Here is a 20,464-nt window from a genome sequence, read left to right as displayed (position 1 = left end):
GTGGCAGTCTACATGGGCTGCACTGTAAGGTTGTAAGGTTGGGCTGCCCCTTTGCATCAGTTTACACAGCAACTCCTTTCTTCAGGCTGAGGATAGAGTACATATGTGTATACACTCAGTTTCCCTCCCTCATCACTATCCTTTGGATTTTACAGGTGCGTCTTTAGTTGTATAAAGTTTAAAAAAAAAAAAAAAAAAAAAAAAAAAAAAAAAGCATTTCCCTGTTAAAAAGTAGTGAATTGGGACTAAAAAAAAAAGAAAAAAATAATCAAATTCAGATCCTCTCGAGAGCGGTGCGTTAGAACATTTCCAGCCGCCGGACCGCGGGCACCGCGCTCCGCCCCTGCCCCGTCCCCACCGCGCGGTGCCGGGCTGGGCCGTGCCGTGCCGGGGGAGGAGCGGCGGGAGACGGAAGTGAAAACAAGAGCGAGGGACGGAGCCGCTGCCTGGCAGACGCGCCGCGGGTGTCTTCGTCGCTCCGCGCCCCGCAGCGCCGGGCTGGGTGAGTGAGTGGGGTTAGGCGGAGAGGGACTGGGGAAGCCAGAAGGTTGGGGTGAGGCTCGAACTTCGTGCTGCTTCTCGTAACTTGCAAGTTGATTTTGTTGTAATTTAACTCCGTGTCAGGGTGCCGTTAAGCTGCCCGGGGAGCTCACTGCAGGGTGCGGGACTCAGGTCGCTGCCTTAGGGCTGGAGCTTCGCTCCGGGTCGTTGCGGCGAGGCTGGTGGTTCGGTGCTGTCACTGTCCCGAAGACTGCCTCCTTCTCGTGTTCCCGCTGTTCCGCATCCCCACGCGTGGTAATGGGCTTTTCTGCCAGGGTTTTGAAATTCCCCCTTCCAGGAGCTGATCCAGCGAGCGTTTGGTGAAAACCGACAGAAGTTGCGCAGTTCCTCCTTGGTTGCTCAATGCCCCCTGCACGCAGTGGGGTTCTGAGGCTTAGATGCTGCTCTCCTGCTTTGAGACGTGCAGTGAGTTTCCGAGTGATCGCCTCCTTCCTGCTCCGTCTGTGAGGCTGGAGGTGCAGAGTCACGGGGGTGAGAAAGGAGAGAGGAGCTGCGCTGGGAGCCACGCGAGGCATTTCACCAGGCAGCTTCTTTCTCCCCGTTTATAGCTGCTTCAAACGGCGTGGGGGGAACCATCCTTTTCGAAAGAAATTTAATCTTTTCCTGAAGCTGTTGCTACAAATAGTTGTTACTATTTTTTTTTTTTTAAACCTGATTACGAGACCTTTGGATCCTTCTTATGGGTAAAGCCTTCTGCTGGTGCCCGTGAACGACGCGTGTACTGCTCACTGTACATAGTGTGCTTTCTTGATATCCCCAGTATATGGTGACCTGTTACTGTGGTGTCTTTCATTCACAGGGAATGAAAATAATTCTCCCTTTCCTGAGGGAGGGAATCTGTAACTAACTAAAATCCCCTTTCAGAAGAAATTAGAAAGTTGTACTTTCTTGCTTCAGTGGTGAGCAAGCCCCCTGAGAGCTCAAACTTTCTTTTCTTCTCACCCTCTCCAGCAGCAGAAAGACCTGGGGGTGGGGAGGGGGGAGGAGGAGGAGACGAAGAGCGGTGGCATTTACCATGCCGAGGATTTTGGGGTATGTTGAGCCAGTGTTGGGGCTAGAGCTGCCAAGGTAGCTCTGAATCCTGGTTTCCACACCTCGGGCGGTCCATTGGACTTGGATACATTTGCAGACCCTTCCTCCTCAAAACCTAAAATCCCTCTGCAGTGCACGGTGAGGTCAGGCTGGGTTTGGGGCGTGCAGCCCACTCGCTGCAGTGTGCCCGTGGTGCCACCTTAAATGTCAGCACAGGAGCTGGAATCTGGCCGTACCGCGGTGTAGGCTTACAGCCCGCTCTGCTGTGTTCTTTGCCTTACTTCAACCATACCAAAATAGTCGGGATCCACTACCTAAGATGTCATTGTAATGTTACTTATCTGAGGTGAAACTGAAGCCCTTATCTCTGGCTCTGGGCAGCAATTAAGTGCGGAGGTTGCCTTTTAAAGGTAATTTGTTGCTCGCATTGATGTGGAAGGGAGGGAGACGCTGGAGTTTTGCTCTGAGTTTTGCTCCGAGTTGTTTTTTTTTTTTTTCTGTCCTCTCACTGTTACGATGTGGCTGTCGGTATTTTAATTTAATTTGCAGTTTTCGTTTGAGGCTTGGTGTTAAGATCTGTCATGTCTGTAGCATTGTTTTGTCAATGCGAAGTTATGCTGTAGAACTAAAAGTCACAGGGTTTTTATTTTCTTCTGGTTAACTTCAAAGTTGTGACATTTTGATGTTGTACTGAAAGTGTCAAACCATAATGTGTTGGGAAACAAGTTCTGAGCTGATGACATGGCAGCATGTGATATTCATTTTGTCAGAGACAAATGTGCCAATGATGGTAACTTCTTCCATACTTGGATTTAAAGGATGCTATCAATTCATGCTTGTCTCAGCACTGAGGTTTATTTTTTTTTCCCCCACAGTATTCTATCAGATATTTGACAAATACTTTTTACTGTGTGCTTTTATTGAGATACAAGAATTTCAACACCAGAAACCTTGAAAGTAGGAAGAGCATGTTACCAGCTCCCTGTGTTTCTTCCTAATCAGTTCAGCACAGCAAAACATGGGAATGAAAGTACAAGTAATGGCAAACTTTTGTAGATTTTTGGCTGTCCTTATACTATGGAGGAGCAGTAGGGAGTGCTTTTTGTTTTTTATCTTCCTTAATTTAAAAGTGTAATCCTCTTCTGCAGGCATCAAGTCCTTAGCTTGGATCCTTGAATACTGAACACCATGAGCAACTACAGCGTGTCTTTGGTTGGCCCAGCTCCTTGGGGTTTCAGGCTTCAAGGTGGCAAGGATTTCAACATGCCCCTGTCCATCTCTCGGGTGAGTGTGTTCTCCCCTCTGCTTGTGTTTGGGTATCCATCCTGCTGCAGTCAGCCTGCAGCCTTCTTCAGACTACAAAGCCTTGAGCTGTGTGTGCTGGGCTCAACTTGCACTGTGGTGTGGGGGTCTGGGAAAATACATCTTTGTTGTCTGAAGATTCCAAGGAAATTTTACATCTCCATTTAAAGTCTAATCTATGTTCTTATCTATGCAACAAAACAGGCAGAAAGCACCCTTGAATTCCCCTCCCTGTTCACCCTCAGAAAGTTGTGACATGAAGAAGGAGGCTGGCAGGAAATGGGCAATTTTCTGCCTGTGCAGTTCACATGGGAGGCAGCGGGGGAGAATCACTCATGTTCCCATTGTTTATTCAGCAGTTCTTAACAGTTGGGGGATCTTTTGGTGTCTGTTCTTTCAAATCCCACTATTTGCAATAAGCTGCACTTAAGAAACGGGAGTTATAAACGGTAATTCATGGGTATGTGCCTGGGTGGAAATACTGCTTTCTCAAGAGTTTTTTTTTTATGCAGCAAGTGCTCTTAACTGATGTTCACAGGAGTGTTTTATAGAGTATGTGCTCTTAACTGATACTGAAAGGATTTGAGGAACGAAGTCAAAACAAATGTGATCTTTGTATCCAGGCATTATCTACCAGTTCCCAGCTTTTGAAATGGCTTTTTTTTTTTTTTTTCAGTGATGAATTTTCTTTCTATGTGGGCTGAGTTTCAAAGCCTTCCTCAGATGACTAAAACACTTAATTTACATCGCACGGGGACTAAATCTTATTATTTAAAATAATAAACCTATTGAATTTATGTGAGTACTGGAAATCTCTGGCTGAAGAGTTATGGCTCTGGACTCCAGCACCTTTAAACTGTGCTTTGCACGGTGGAAGCATTCATATATAAATGACTTCTTCTTTGCCAGCAGCCTGCCTCCCCCTCCTGCGTATTTATGCAGTTTAGTGACAAAGATTAATTATTTTTTACACCTGTTGGGACTGCAGAATTCCTGGGAGAGGGAGCAGGTTTCTATTTGGGTTTATGCATCATGGCAATATTTTTAGCTAATCTCAACTAGCGATTTGCAGCCTGCCAGTTCATTTAGACTTGGCTAATCTTAGTCACCTGTGGACTATTATTATTATTATTTTTTTTTTTTTTGTGGCTGGGGTAAAATGGAGAGCTGTGAAAATACCTGTGTACAGATAATATCTGAACTAAAAGGGGCTGAACTACAGTTTATTCCCAAATTCTCAGAATTTTCAAGTGGAGCTATAACTCGGTTTCTCGTTCAGCATCTGGTTACTCCTGCAGCAACGCGATGCTTGAAGTGGGAATGTTCTTCCAATGTGATGGCTGAAGGACTACTGTAGCAAGGAAAGTTTTTAGAAGCTTGGACTGTTGCCACCATGGGGTGTTTGCAGGCGGTACTGATGAGCATCTCTGGGCCATAGGCAGGAAGACACAATGATCAGCCAATTTTAGTAACAGTAACACTTGTTTTTTTGTAAGGGGCTCTGCCATCCTGGAGAGCCACAGTGCAACCTGGCTGGTAAGCATATTTTCCATCTGAAAATTTCTATAGAGGAAACAAATGAATTTAAATTAGTCTAGATGAGTATTTTACCACGTGAATTAAATGTGCTGTTTGTATGGAGTAGCAGGAAGGAATCAGCCTAAACAGCTGCGTTTAAAAGCCTGAATTATGGGATTCCCTAATGACAAGTGTCAGTGCTCATGTCAGCACATCATAATGAAAAATGGGTTCTGAGGTGGTTTTAAGGTTCTAAACATACACGGAGAGGGGAAGAACAATACCCCATTCACATGTTGGACCTCAGCTCTGCTTTCTGACTGAGTCATTTCTTTTTATTTGGAGTTAAGGACATCCAGATTTTGCACTTCTCTAGTGTAACGACAACAACACTTTTCAATCAAAAAAGCATTTAGGCTGGTGTGCCAGTCCAGCTTTGGTCTGGTAGCTGGAAGAATTCGATGCTGTGTTCCTGGTATGCTAGAACAGCCTGTACCATTCACCCCCACCCCTTCTTTTCCTGACAAAGTATAAATGCCTTCCTGCATCTGAAAACCACTAATTAAATTATTTTAGCATAACAGTAATGAGGCAGTAGAATTATGTTCTTTGGCAAGGAGGACTTTTTTTTTTTTTTTCCTGAAATTTTTGCTCTTGATGCTGAGGATGAATCCGGCTGTTTCACTGAGGGCTAATTTCCTGCTTTAGTTTAGTTTTGGCTCCTTGAATTTAAGTTCAAATAAAGTACAGTTTATGGAGCATAGGGAGTACTTTGTTTTTGAATGCTGTTTATCCAAAAAGCTAATGTCTTATTACTGATAATGGGAACAACATTTCATAGGCTTCCTGGAGAAAGCTTTCAGTAATTCGTTTGGCTTGCAATGGTATGCCATTTCAGTGGGAGTGGTAGTTGCCTCTAGGTGGTAAAGCCAACCTGTTTTTTCGTTCTACTGGTTTTTTTTGTGTTTGTTTGTTTCTTTTCCCCTAACACTAGTACACTGTAGACGTATTTGCCACATCATAACCAACAGTTTATCTATTATAGTGCTTCAAAATTGCTACATATATAGCTGCAAACAGCTCACAGTAAGTAGTGTACACCATGTTGGGCATATCCTTGTAGGTACTGGCATGAATCAATGTGTGCAGTGCTTGGAGCTGCATGCACTTGTATATGACTGGACTTTAACTAGGTGGCTCCTTGCGAAGGAACTCTATCCAGTGCCATTACATGGGTCAGAAATAGACACGTAGCAGGAGGTGGTGTGTTGGGAGTGGTTGTTCTAGGTTTGTGCTACAGGTGTGGAGCAGAGGTGTTGCTCTCACAAGAGAGTCCTCACTGGAGAGGAAGTTGCTCTATGAGTTTAAAAAAAACCAAGATTGATCTTTGCCCTTGAACCAGGAATGAAGGGCGGGCTGAGGTTGTAGATCTCCCTCTTCTACTAACAATAAACCATTCAAGTGGCTCAAGCTACCACATGCTGCTGTACTGTGAGGCTTCCAGGTATTTAATTCTGAAGTGGCATTTGTATAATTAGAGGCTGCAAGCTATGGCCAGTTAACTCATGCTGAAGAAAGTAGAAATTGCAGGAGATGACATGTGCAAACTAACATTACTGAGATGCTGTCCTCACTTGTTCTTTGTGGTGTTTTACATTAATTGAAGGAGCAAGGAAGACATTTGTTTGAAACCAGTGCTGTAATGCAAAATAAAAAAGTGGAAATCTAGAGCAAGTAATAACTAATTACTTTGGGATGCAAATTTTATTTTTAGCTATTGTAGGAAATGTCTGACTTTCCCTATGAAAGCAGAAACTTAATACCTGTCCATCTTTCTAATACATGCAGTTACGTGAAATTACTTTTGTCATCATGCAACTTGATGCAAATGAATTGATCATCTCTGAATCAATGCAGGCCACTACACAGGCAGCTGCTTATTTGGCATCTCCTTCTCAAGCTTCAGTTAGCAGTTTCTTGCTAGGTGCTTGGGACATGAGGAAGTGTCTCCATTCTTTGGTATTCGTCTACTGTAAGAATTGCATCTAAGACCCTCATTATTTCTCAATTATTTCCATGTAAAGTTTGTTTCCCAGTTGCTAAATATCAGCTGGACCAAAAAAAGTTGGTCAAAATATTTGAAACGGTGTTATTTCACTTTCAGTTTGCCAATGCTGAATGTATTGCTATGACTAACATCTATGCACATCTGAGGTCCTGGATGAATCCTAGTGATGTTTCTGTTACATCCATTTGGATGTATTAATCTCTTTAGATTTTGCATTAATATTATGTCTGTATTACTTTGAGGGTGATTTATTTAGTCCTCAGTGCTCAATAAACATAACTAGAATAAATTTGGTAAACATAGCAGTTTTGGCAATTGTATTCCTACAGTTGCCTTCTGCAGAATGAAATGAGTAGCCCTTGGTACTGAAGGATTATTCATTAATGTGGTAATGAACTGACAGGTTTAGGTATTCATTCTAAATGCATTCCTGAAACATTTGTAACATACCAAAATAGGGACACAAGTCTTGCAGCAAAGTCTGTAAACAATTCTTATCTCAGTTTTATGACAGTAATTGCTGCCAGAAACAAGGAAATACTGAAGTGATACTATAGTAGTGTACGAGAGTTGCTCTGAAAGCAATGCCACCTACTTTATCATGTTGACCCACAACATCAGAAGTGGATGTTGATGGTATGGCTGTAGAAGCTGAACCTTTCCATCAATATTCCCTTACATTTTGTTGCTGTGTGAAAGATGGCAGCTGAGAAGCAGTCTGACAAAATGACTTTTGACATGGAACTGCACTTGAAGCAAAGGTGTGGAACTGAGTTCCTACATGTAGGGAAAAAAATGGAACCCATTGGCTTTTTTTTTTTTTTTTTTCCTATCAGAAATCCCCTCAGAAATAGCCCTGTATTTTTGCATTTATTCACATATCAAGTACATTTTTCCTTGTTTTGTGGCAAGGTTGCAGCTGATGAAAGACTCATGATAATGAATTTATCAGCATGCAGCACCCCCAGGGAACAGGTAGACAAGCAGCCCACCTTGGGATGAAGTAGAGAATGAGTATGCATGCAGCATATCAGTAGCTCAATCTGTGTCCCACGTGAGCATGCTGAAATTCTTCGTGCTGGTGTCAGATGATCATCACCAGAGCAATTGCCCTCCTTCGCATTCCTATTTTTCCATCCTTCCTACCCAGGTATCCATGTGGTTATCTATTAAGTCTATGGGGATGGAGCATATGTATGCTCTTTGCATAATATTTGTTTATACAGAAGCTTGGCCTTTGGTCTTCCTAATGTTAGGAAGCAAACTATTTGATTGTCATTAACATCTGTGAAAATTAATTTTAATGATAATTAAATAAAACAGTGGCGTGAGTAGACCCCAGGTATGCCAGCTTAGATTGACTAGAATTTGGCTGAGCCCTTTGTTTGGTGTGATTATTATTATTTTTTAAGCCATATGTGTTGTTTTCAGTAAAATAAAGTTGTGGGCTTTTTGTTTTGGTTTGGTTTTTTTTTGGTATAAAATAAACTATTACAGTGGGGGACTAGGGAAATGGTCTTTCCAGCAGGCATGTGTAACAGGAGAGAAACACTAGAACAACTGGTGGGCTGGCCAGTGATAATTGTGTTGGTAACTTTATGCTCTGTCCTGGAAGCTCCTGCAAGCTACTAACTAAGCCGTAACTGGCAGCTGCTGGCATTGCTGTGCTCCTGGGAGTTGCTCCTGACTGGTGGTGGTTTCCACAAAACATGGCTTCAAATGTTTTCCATTACTGTAACTTGCATTGCTCTGGTTTTCTGGTAGACTTATTTTACAGTGTGTCATTTTGAAACGTAAAATTTCTTATGTGTGTCCAATGAAACCATGAGCTGTTGAAAGTGTTGTGCATCTCTGGGAAGAGTCTCAAGCCAGGAAGTAGGGTAAGAAGTGTGTGTAGGAATAGGTAGTCAGTCTGTATCTTAAAATTCATGGAGGATATCTGATCATTAAAGATACTTTTTGTGAACTGTAAGAGAAGTTCATGAATAGGAGATAATGTCTGGTAATGAAATGGGACTTCTGTCATCTGTTGTTTTTTTTTTAATCTCTATTTTTATTGGGGAAATTTTTAAAAAGGAAATATTGAAAGTTGATAGATCCAAAAGCATTTTGGATGTTGAACTTGACATTTTCAAGATGAGATTTGGGGAAAAAAAAAACCTGTTTAAATCTCCATCTTGTTTCAAGTCTCTTTGTCTTCTTTCTCTTTATTTTGTGGTCTAAAATTTCTTAGCAACAATGAATGCTGGAATGTACCAATAACTTTGAAAATAGGAATAATAGCATGACTTCCAGATCTTGAACTTTAAAGAAAACTGTCAGTATTGAGGTATTCAGCAATTATTATTTTAAGTGTAGGACCAGAGTAGGAAGTTACGAAACTGAAAACTTGGTAAGAACCAAAATTATCTACTTATGCAGTCTTTCTTTGAGATTCAAGATGGATGACTGTTAACATCAGTGGTCTTTCTTCTTTTTATAGTCTATGTAAAAGTTGTATTTAATCTTCACTTGCCTTATTTTATTTTAAGTGAACTTCCAAGAAATTATCTTGTTCAATTTCTTCTCTCCTCAGAAATGAGCTTTGGATTGGCCTAAATTCAGGCTGTGGGTCTCAACAGGGATCTTTCCTGGCACAAGGTGGGGGCTTAGGGGGAATCTGCAGAGGTCACAGTAGTTACCTGCTCTTCCTTCTCCTGGGGCAAAAATTGTTTTGGTTTACAGGAGTTCATAGAATGGATAACATTCACAACCAATAAATTAAGAAGCATTACTTGGTTGTATTTTATTTAATTCTGGTTAGATGTGGCTTACTAAGAATGACAAGCAAGCTATGAGTTTGCATCCTCTCTACACTGAATCCTGAAGGAATAGAGGTGCGGTGTGTGGGTGGTTTTTCTTGGTGTTTTTTTTTTTTTTTAACTTTTGGGACTGAGTGGAATATGGACAACAAGAATGTTCCTTGCTTCACAAGTGATATATGTAAGTCACTCCTAAAGTCTCCTATTTATTTCCATAGAAGCTACAACAGATACAAAGTGCACATAATAAAATAGGAGGCATTACTTTTAGAGCAGCCCTCATAAAATTAGCAAGTTTTCTGAAGGTCTTAAGAGCATGATGTAGTGCTTCAGGGTTTGCAGAGCTGCCTGCAAGCAGTGTCCTCCTTGCAAGAATTTTACTTGAAGATGGGAGGAGAGATCCCTTTGTATGGCTGTAATTTACCAGTTGCCTCCCTTTTCAGCACTATTCAATCTTTGTGTTGAAAGTTGGAAAAAAGTTTGTTTTCCCAAACCATTTGTTTTCCTTCCCTTGCTGTGTAGTTTAAAGCAAGACAGAGCATCCCTGAAGGGAGAAGGGAAAGTAGAAGCGAGGCTGTAGGGTAAGAGGTGTGAGAAACATGTCTATATCTCATCAGTCCTTGTCCTTATTTGGCAGACAACCTCCTCAGACTTAGTAGGAAGCAAACTTAATCTAAATAGTTCCTGTACTGATGTAATTCCCCCAAAAGTGAATTTAACTGTCATATCAGGGAAGAAAAGGAATCTACAAGTTTGTGGCTAAGGGATATCTGACTTCATGTGTCAACATATTATTTTTTTGTTTAAGGATGCTGGTAACTTCTTTTTTAACTTATAAGTGACTGTTGTAGTTACAGTATGAGCATTACAAGTGAAATGTTTTATGATGGAGAAACTGAAGTTTGTTTATAGCATCCACTTTTGAAAGACAGATGTAGTGGAAAAAATAAACTGTAATTAGAAGCTCAGAGTAGATGAAAAATTGGCAGGCTGTCTGGAGGCTAAAAAGTAAGGTCACTCATTAAATAGAAACTGGGGAGAAAAATAATTTAAAAAAAAAAAAAAAAAAAAAAAAAAAGTATTTTCTTTGTGAGTATCTGACCCTGGAGGCTTGACAACTTCTGTCGACTTCCCCACCATTTTGAGCTGCTATTTTTAGTGTGACTGTTTTTCTCATTATTCATTGGCTGATGGCTATCAGAAGGCATTGTGAGAAGAGACATGGTGGTGAAAGATTTGTTTGTTTGGTTTTGGTACGGAGCCAGCAGATAACATTGTTAATTTTTTGCATTTGTTTTGACATTTTAAGAATAGATTTCATATGTTATCAATGTAAGGGAAAGTGTGAGAGAAAACTGTCTATTCTGGGCCTGAAACAGTGAGAAATAAAAGTATGTTAGTATTCTTCCTGGCAGTGGTCAAGAAGGGATTGGAAATGGGATTGAGAATTATCTGAATATGAGAAATGGAAGTATAGGTGACTCTTCCAAGAATAGAGGCACTGGAAAGGGAAATAGCTCCTGGGGCTGGTGTTACCCAAGTTTGTGGATGGCATAAGGCTTCAGGGAAGTAAAAGAAAGAAAATGTAACTAAAATATTTTTTTAGGGTGCCTTACTGTAAGGGATCCACAAGCTGAATTTATGGAGTGAGTTATTGTGTGTTCTTAGACAAGTTGGCATAGGTGAAAGATAAAGGTTGTGAACATTTGCAGCTCAGCAAAGGACTCTGTGTCAGTAGCTTCTGTTACCATCTGGCCTTAAATCTTTGTTGGTGTAGAAGACTTGATAATAATCCAGCTGTTCTCTTATGAGATGCTGAAGGTGGAGCAGCTAGGTAGAAGATTTGTTGTCACAAACTTCACTAGTCTGGCTTAAAACTGAGAAGCTATGACTGTGGATATATAAATAGATGACTGTAAGATATACTGGTCTAGATTAGGATTGCAATCCTATTCTTGGTCAAGATAACCCAATAAATCAGTTTTGTAATTGCATTCACTTCAAGGTGCCCTTGCTGAAGTTATTTTCTTCAGTAGTGTGGTCATGCTGGCTTCATCCTTCTTCAGCTGGAGTGTGATAGTGTCTGTGTTTGTACTGAACAGTGGCCTTTCCTACAACCTACTTAAAGCTAGATGTGTGTGGGAATGAAGCTCAGAAAAAGAGGGAGAAAGAACAAACACTGATGCTTTAGGTTTGCCTGAGGTATGAGGAGGTGTAGGCACCAGCCAGCTGCATGCTGCACAGACCTTATGATTTCTAGCTGAGTAGTCACAATCACTCTTAATGTTACAAATCTAATTTAAATGACTTCCTTAACTCGACACAAGGGATGTTTTTACTCTGTTTTTCCATGTCTCTGCTTCATCAGTCACTCATCTTTCAGCGCTGTCAGATATGTGGGATGAAGTCCTCACAGTAGCTCTTTGTCAGTCAGAGACACCAGTGCAGTCCCACCACACAGTCTCTTATGTATGTTAATCTAAGCAGGGAGGTACTGTGAAGAGGAAAAATAGCATATTATAAACTGAAGACCATATCATGACACATCTCTTCAGTTATCTTCAAAGCAGATGAGAAAGTGCAGCACCAAGGTAATACGCTCAGTAGTTTTGGTGTAAAGTAAGGCCAGTAGACATGAGCACAGAAACTTCTGCTATTAGTGCCCTATTTTTACTTAATAGTAAAAATGATAGTCATTGGAGTTTTATAATCCAAAAAAGTTGGAGTGAAGCTGATGATTATCTGTGACACTTGGACGACTGTTCTGCTGATCTGTCTTCCCTGTCAAGCTTTGTAATTCAACAAGCACTGCATTCCCATTCAAAATACGAAGGTGCTGTGCATTCCATGAGCGGGTTTTGTTTTTCCATTAAAGTAAGCCAGAAATTTCCCAGTAGATTAATCCATATTTTTCCCTATAGAATATTATTATTACAGTTTGTCTCATTCAGAATTAAATTTGTACCTTAGAAAGTTCTGCTTAAACAGTTTAGCAGAAGTAAAAGTAAGGCTAAACAATATCTCATTGCTGAAAGTATTAAAAAGTGGGAGCTGTAGTGACTGCTGTCAGCTTTGTCTGTAACAAAGCCCTGAAATGAAATGCAATGCAATGCCTTGTGTGAAACGCGGTAGACTTAAAAAACACGTCTGCCAGGTCTTCAGTAGTCCTGTTGGAAAGGTCAAATGATTTGCCTGTTAACTGGACATGAAAGAATTTGGCTTATCCTGGTCTATATTAAGGAATGACCTGATGTGACATTTAGTTCTTTCTCTACCGAGTGGTTGAACAATGTCAAGTACTTAGAATGGGAAGACAACAGAAATTTATTTTGTGTTATTTCATGGTTATTTTAAAGGCTCTTGAATTGTGATTGAGGTGCAAAGCCTGGGTAAGTATTGGTTGTATCGCCTTCAGGAGAGTAAAGTTCCCTGCCAAGTTTCTGTATTTAACTAATGGGATCACCTGCATGTATCCCTAACGTTTATTGAATCTGGGCAGGAAATGACCCAAGTGCCTCTGCTAAGTGTGTTATTGTATTGGTAGCAATAGTATTTGGGGTTTTTTTTTAAGCAAGGAGTACAATAGGATAAAGACAAATCACTTAAAGTGAAGGCTGCAGACATAAATACAAATGTATTTTTGTTATTAAAAAAAGGTTTTGCTTTGCTGGAAACTCCAGCTGTGAAATGTTTTCATTTAGAAACTTTAGAAAGAAGAAATAGCTTTTCTGTGTGAGCAATCTCTTTGCCAGACAGTATGGCTGAATCTACAAATGAGATCTGTAATATGTCTGTTACTAATAATTTTTTCCCTGCTGTACAACTTACATGTGACAAGTCAGTGTCCAGTGCAACTAGTAAGTTAAGCTTTTCATTCTTTCTTGTAAAGCAGGAGGCCAACATCCAATTTATTTATTTATGAAGGGGCAGTGTTTGTTTCTGCAACTTGTTGATGTATTTAGGCAGTTTTTCCTATAATGCTCTACATTTTTACTTAATGCCTTTTTATTTCTTTGTTTTAGAAAGATCACCAGTGAAGCTCTGTAAACCAGAAAGTTTGTGGAGTTGAGTTGGGCTTCCATCTATTAGAAAGAAAGGGAAATTGAAGGATTGTAAACCTTTAAACATAAAATATATGTTAGTCATGTAAATAATATTGTTTCCTTTTGGCACTCTGTAGCTCCTCGTCTGATCTTAAATGTTCTGCATCCATACCTCTTGAGAGGATTCTCTATATGATGTTTTATGTGGCTGAGTAGCTGTTATTTCAGAAGTGAAAAGACTTCTCAAAAAATGCATATTTTGGCAAGCAGGGTCTATTCAACCCTCAGTTGTCAGGGTTCTTGTCCTTTCTGGGGGACTTGTGCTTGTCCCCTTTCTTGAGGGATTGATGGTAATGCAGACACTGGTCTAGGGATACAACCTACTTGACAAAGGAAGCAGTGGTTGGGGAGCAGTCAACACTGTTTCTTATCCGGCAACCTAGTTCTTTCAAATTTTTGTCAAAGTTGAATATATTGTCTTTGTGTAGATAAAAAGAAGGGCAAAGAGCAAAACAAATAGAATCACTGAATAGAAGGAACAAGGATGCCTGAGTCCAGCACCTGGACATCAGCAGCTCGCTTAAGAGCTCATGTAATACCAAATACATCTTCTACACGTGAACTTCCCCCTACCTCTATACCAGTGGTAACTGGCTGGAAAGAGATGATAGAAGAGGACCTGTGTCTGCATTTCCATCAGCACCCTAAGCAGGTGTAATAGGTGGCACTGGGGTATTATTATCCCAACCAGGGCAGGTGTCTGGGGACAAGGCAGTCTGACAGTGCTGAGGCCAGGCTTGCTAGGACACGTCTGTCGGTGTACTAAGCTGTGAAAACTGCCCCCCAAGTGCTTATTAAATTACAGCTTTTGTCAGTTACAGATGCAATCTGCTCTCTCTACTTTCCAGCTGTCATACTCTGGCAACTGGGTATAAGTAAAAGTCATTGTAGCAGAGGCTTTCATGAATCCCTTTTGAGAGTATACTCAATTAATAAATAAAGTTATTTAGCTCCTGTGTGGCTTGAGCATAATCCTGTAAATGCCAAGAGCTTAGGCCTTGGTGCCACAAAAATATTTGAGCAGTAGTATGATTTTAGACATGCAGGTTGTGTTTGTGAGGTGTTTTGTTGTTTTTGTGGTGTCTTTTTTTTTTTTTTTTTTACTCAAAGCTCAGCTGATGCTGGTGTTAGTTGCTGCTCAGCACCCTGCTGTGCTGGCTCTTCAATTTGCCATTACCAGAAGGAGTCATTGGCTAGCTTGGAGGTGAAAATGAACTCTTCCCAGCCAACTTTCTGCTTTCTCTCAAGTTGGTACTTGTTGTTGTGTGTTAGCCACAAGAAAACTGGCTAGTAGAGAGATTGGTATGATGTCCAGAGAACTAATTACAAACATATCTTTGAGCCAGTCAGTCTCCATCTCTGAAACTATAACGCTAAATGAAAGGGTGCAAGAGCATCTGGGGAGAAACTCTCAAAAACCATGGTGGCGGTGTCTTACATCGTGGAAACCCTGTACAGATGCTCTAGCACCTTGTCAAGTGAGAAATTAGAACCTTAAAGCTGGTCCTTTTTAGGTAATTTTATAAAGCTGCCTTTTCTGAACTATTCACTACAATGACTGAGCTTACGAACAATAAATAGCTGAATAGCATTTTTTGGCTGAAAGAATGCTTCTTGTATGTGTCTGGAAATGCTGTCCACTTGCAACATGAAAAACTAGTGATGTGTGCCTAAATCTTCCAGGCTGGAGTTCTTACTGTATTGCTGGGGAGACGAGCATCACTGACCCTCTTCTGTTGGAGGGCATTTGATACTCTCTGGTTGGCCAACTAACTTCTTTGTTGAGGGTATTTCTTCCATTGGCGCATCTATATTTGAGCTTCAAAAAAGTGGAAACTGATGATTATTGGAAATTCATATGACATTAATTTGTTTGGATGTGTGGCCTGATTAAAACTGCTGCTGCTGCAGTCAACAGCCCAGATCAGCTTATAGCTCTGCCCTGGATGGCGTGGGAATAAATAACTGGAAATTGCTCACAGGAAGCTCTGATTACAGCAGTCAAAGCAAGGATTTTAGGCAAACTCATCTGTGCTGTCACTCTGCTATCCCCAACCTATCAAATAAGGTTTTCGACTTTTGTCCTGCTGACTGCACAATACAAGCCCCCCTTTATCCTACAGCACAGATCTGTTCCTTGGAAGAAACTCCTGGATAATTTGAGGGGCTGAGAGTTTAGAGGAGAGAGCTGAGACTTACAAGAGGTGATCTTTCGTGGAAGAAGAGTATCTGGAATAAGGGGATAAAGACAAGCTTTGTCCTATTGGTAACTGCTGCATTTCAAGGATAGCATAGGCTTGAGAAGGGCGGCATGCAAATTATTCAGATAAAAGTGCAATGACAGTTATGTAATATTAGCAACAGTTCTGGGAAATGCGATACACAACAATGGGTACTGCAGGCTAGGAAATACTTAACATGGCATTTAAAATTGTGAACTGCTCAAACTCATTCAAACCTGTTTATAGTGGCATATGTTTTTACATTCTGCCAAACAGATTAGATCCTTCCAATTTGTCACCTGCTTTTTAAAAAAATTTTAACTGTGAAGTGGAAGGTAGTTTTGCAAGAATACAGTCTATATTTCCTTCAGGTTTTTTTTTGTGGTGGTTTTTTTTCCCCTCTGCCTTTCTTAGCCTGTGCTGCTTGTCTTTCTCTTGAAATAAGTCTGTCAGATGTTTTTGCTCTTAGTTTGTTTTCTAAGAGAATTTCCATTCAGTAGTCGATATTAATTGTGGTGCTTAGCAAGGTTTAGCTTTCAGAAAAGCATATGATGGGATTGGAATTAATGGATTAATAAGAGCTAGATATCTAAAACAATCAAACAAAACCAAAACAAACTAAATCCCTGTTAAAATATACACAAGATATTTGTCAGAAAGTTGTGAATAACAAATGAGGAAAGCTTTGGGCCCTGTGTGCTAGATGCCTTAAATGTTTACAGGGGTGACTCGTTTAAAAGTTCTTGTCTCTGTTTTTAGTGTTACAAATTCTGCATTCTGAGACTGTATCCATCCTTTTCTTTCCAGCTTTCCCTCCCCTTGCTAGGCTGCCTTGTGTTGTGGCCCATCCCAGCTTTACTGTGCCCAGCTCTGGGTTTCTGCTAGCCAAAAAAGCAGGCAGGCTTGTGTTGCTAGTACTGTTGCATTAAATGCTTCTACACAGAGAAACAAGGTGCTCTTTCAGGAACCAATTTATGCAGCCTAGAAGTGAAGTGTTTGTTGAAATCTCTCAAAAGATATCTCTGTGGCCATCCCTTTCCATGTGGCAGTGTAACAGAGCCAAGTTTGTTTCGCCAGTTGGTAGTGATGTGGCTGTGAATAGGGCAGCTAAGGAGAGGATAGGTGAGGAGCTCCTTAGCAATCTCCCCAGGTAGACATTGCTCACTGCCCCAGCTGTTTTTGAGCTTTCTTTTTCTGTCTTCCTTCACGCTCGAATGATGCTCCAACAGCAACCCTTGCAAGGGGGGAAGACTGCTCTATATCTAGACAATAGAAAAACCCAGAGTTGCTTTTACTGGTGCCTTCCTTCAATTTTGCAGTGAAATTCTGCGAGGTGAGCAGAGGAGGCTGCTAAGCCCAAAGTGCTTTGCGTTGCCGTGCTTGTATCGAAATCTGGATGCAATTTACATCGTCTAAATAATCCCTTAGTGTTACATGAAGTATTCAAGAAAATTAAGCTTAAAAACCCAAGGAAACCTCAGAGTGTATCTTGGCATGAAAATCATGAGATTAGAAAACACTTCTTATTTCTAGGGCCTGACTCATGGTTTCTGAATGCATGAGGGTGGCAATGCTTGCTCCTATGGTCATGTAGCATTATAAATATTTCAGGACTTTAGGGCACAGAGCTTTGCCAAATATTTTTCTAGTGTTCATTTTATTCCTCCTAATTCCCAAAACAAATTACAGCAGCTTGTTTATAACTTGATTGTGTGTAATTAAACAAGCAGAATGTAAAATCTATTTCTGAAAAGGGTGTATCAAATCTAGGTATTTAAATCAATTAGATAGCGAATGAAATGTTGCTGGTTGTCTGAAAATTGCTTTATCAGGATGTGGTGCATGCTGTTCAGTGTATATTGAAGTGAATTGCACAGCAGCTGGCTTGCTAGAGATATTCAGAAATAAACAGACTGTGGCATGTGTAGTAGAATTTGACCCTGTTAGGAAAATAAGTAGGGCAGTGTCCGCTCAGAATGGTGACTCCTGCCTATGCCAGCAGCATATATGAAGCAAATGAAAAGGAGCATATGCTTACTTCTCTAGTTTGTTCATCATGAGTATGGTAGTGTGTGGAAAAACTCACGAAATCAAACTGCTGTGTGCACAGGTAGAATAAGCCCTCAAACTTGCAGGAGTTCCTGGACCACCTTCACTTATTTCTCTGACCTGAAAAGGAGAATTCTTTAGCCAGAGAAAACATGTTTTGCTCCTGAAAATGAACTTGCTTGTTTGCTGTTTTCACAAGCGTGAGTGGGAAATCCTTGGAATCAGGAACGGTGTGTTGCAGGCAAGATGCTGAGCAAATATTGGGAGAAGTAGATACACAGAGAGGTTTAGGTTATTCTTGTGTAAGTTATCTAGGAAGTATGTCACTCAATCAAATTTGCAATGTTTTAAAAGGTAATACCTGAGCTCATTTTTCGTGGCTGGTCCCAGTCACTATAAACTATACAGATTTGCAATACAGGAAAATTAGCAGTTTCAATTTCTTCAGGGAAGAAAGAGAAATATTTATGGTATGTACCTTAGGTCTCCATATGCTTTTGTTTAAAATGAGGTGACTTACGGTAGAGTGTAACCAGTAGGTGAACACAGCACACCACAGTTATCACTCAGACATAATTTTGACTGTTACATGTGATGTGTTTATTTTGAAAACTGAATTTCAGTCTCAGAATGGAGTTTATATTGTACAGTTTAAATTCTCTTGAATATTTTTTAAACTAAGTGATTGTAGGAAAAATTGGATTAATACGTTGCCTTTAAGATCAACTCTACCCATAATATCTTTTCCTTTCTTCATTTGCTTCACTTTCTATATAGAAGAATACGACAGTTGGCATGATGCCTTCTCTTTGAATCGCACAGTTTAACATTTCTGGCAGCTGGATGGACATGGAAAGCTATGAAGTGACAAATCTGTTTCTCATACCTTTTGTAGACTGTTTTTTATCAGATGGAAAAATGTTAATATCTACTGAACTTTCCTCCTTTGGCTCACCCAGACAGTAATTTGCTATAGCGTTTCCTGTATGTTGTCTGTTGGTATGGAGCTCGTGCTTGCTGTCCTTGCTGCATTACAGAGCTGCACTGAAGTGCTGTATCATCCTCAGGCTTCTACCCTAGCGTTGGGGTAAGACAGTCTCACACTTGCACCATATGTCTGAGTGGGAGAGTGCTCTAGAAGACTTCTGCAATGGAAGTTATCCATCATCCAAAAGAAAATCTTATGTAAAACTGGGAAAACAGCTTCACTTTCAGTATTTGTTGCAGTGCTGTTGATGATGTTTCCCACATGTATCTGCAAACAAAACTGCTGAAAGTTTCAGGAATTTTTTGGTCAAACTGCAGACAGCCTAGAAAGACTTTAAAAGAAAAGTTGTCGCTCTTGTGATTTCACTGGCTACTTTCCCAACAAAGAAGAGTTGAGACAGCTCCAAGTTTTCCACATTAAATTATATTTTGATGCTAGTAAGTGAATATTTTTTTGAGATGAATAGGACTTTTGTTTTCAGCAAAATTTTACTCACTTACTATTTAAGTATTTTGGCTTCAGAAACCAGCAGAGTAATGAAGAACATGGCATAGAACTAATTTGGCAGTTGAATGAATATTTTCTATGGGCTACGTGAAGAATTTTGTTTGTGGGCAAATACATGGTTCTAGCCAGTTCTGCTGTAGTGCTTTAACGCCTAAGCAGATGGTGAACTTTGAGCCCTTGAACACCAGAGTATTGGGATCTATATGCATGGGCTGGAGGGATATTTTCCTATAAGCAATTACCAAAATGATTTTACCTTTTATTCCTTTTCTTCTCTGCTTGTACACTTAAATACTAACTCAGCACACACTTGAGCCTTCCTAATGCTGACACACAGCCTTGCTATAGGGCTGAGGGCTTTTTTGTGATGGAACAGTGAGAAGTAATGAAAAGCAACTCAGAGGTTCCACCTCTGGCATGGAGTGATGATAGTACCTGCAGGAAAATCATGCACGCCTCCTTTTCTGAGAGCAGCTGGAGGGTCCTGTCTAACAGCTTTCCTTGGCTAAACCACTTAAGTGGTTTATTTATTAAAAAGATATTGTGCTAAGCCCAGAACTCCAATTTCTTTGGCTTTTTAGTTAATAAATGTTTCTCTACTAAAGCTGCTCTTTCTTAACTCTCCTTTTACTTTTGTTGCTCTTTTGCTCTTTTGCTTTGCCACAAACTGAAATAGGAAGGTGATTTTAGCCTTGCAAGCATGCCTTGCCCTTCCATTTCGCTGCTGGTTTTGAACACTGCTGAAGCTATATTGTCTTGTCTACTCTCCAGTTTTTCTAAGGCTTGGACCTCTCCTCAGACCTCAAATATTTTCACATGGAAAAAAGAAAATCTTACATTAGTTGAGCCAGGCTAAAAATAAAAGTGACGACCACACCCTTGAGGGAGAGATGAGATGCTGTATCTTCTGAGAGATAGTTTACTGAAAAATTTACTTTGCTTCTACTTAACTGTTCTGAGCTATGAATGAATTTTGAAATTTTGTTAAGGCCATTATTTTCTTTTGTCAAAATATTTTGAAGTTCTTCATTGATTTTTTTTTTTTTTTTTAAAATTATTTTTTTTATTTTTATTTTTTTTAGTTATTGCAAGGCAGATTCTGTCTTGTCTTGTCTTGACACTCACTGCAACCTTTGGTTCAAGACCAGAAACTTGCTCATGAGAAAAAGAAATATATTCTTTGGCAATCCCATGGGAAGAGTGTGGCTCAGCCTGCATCCCACAGGGCAACTTCATTCATGCAGCAATAGTTTACTACAGCCTCACCATTCTATATGACAGCATGGCCAAAAATAGTAGTTTAATTATGCTCA

The 20,464-nt window shown here is 40.3% G+C and overlaps 1 protein-coding gene across 7 annotated transcripts in view; it reads left to right on the top strand.

Annotated features, from left to right (window-relative positions):
* Positions 1-419: 419 nt before the first annotated feature.
* The window catches only part of PDLIM5 (PDZ and LIM domain 5), a 116,904-nt gene continuing 96,859 nt past the window's right edge, over positions 420-20,464 (top strand). For all 7 annotated transcript variants that reach the window (XM_042811637.1, XM_042811634.1, XM_042811636.1 and 4 more), the window contains exons 1-2: positions 420-502; positions 2,742-2,877. In XM_042811637.1, the coding sequence (XP_042667571.1) occupies positions 2,782-2,877 (96 nt within the window). In that variant the 5' untranslated portion in view covers positions 420-502; positions 2,742-2,781. The remainder of the gene's footprint in view (positions 503-2,741; positions 2,878-20,464) is intronic.

This window comes from Centrocercus urophasianus, unplaced genomic scaffold (genome assembly GCF_019232065.1).
Source record: "Centrocercus urophasianus isolate 14NV4802_14NV808 unplaced genomic scaffold, USGS_Curo_1.0 seq_13, whole genome shotgun sequence".
NCBI lineage: Eukaryota > Metazoa > Chordata > Aves > Galliformes > Phasianidae > Centrocercus > Centrocercus urophasianus.
This window is presented reverse-complemented; position numbering and strand designations above follow the sequence as displayed.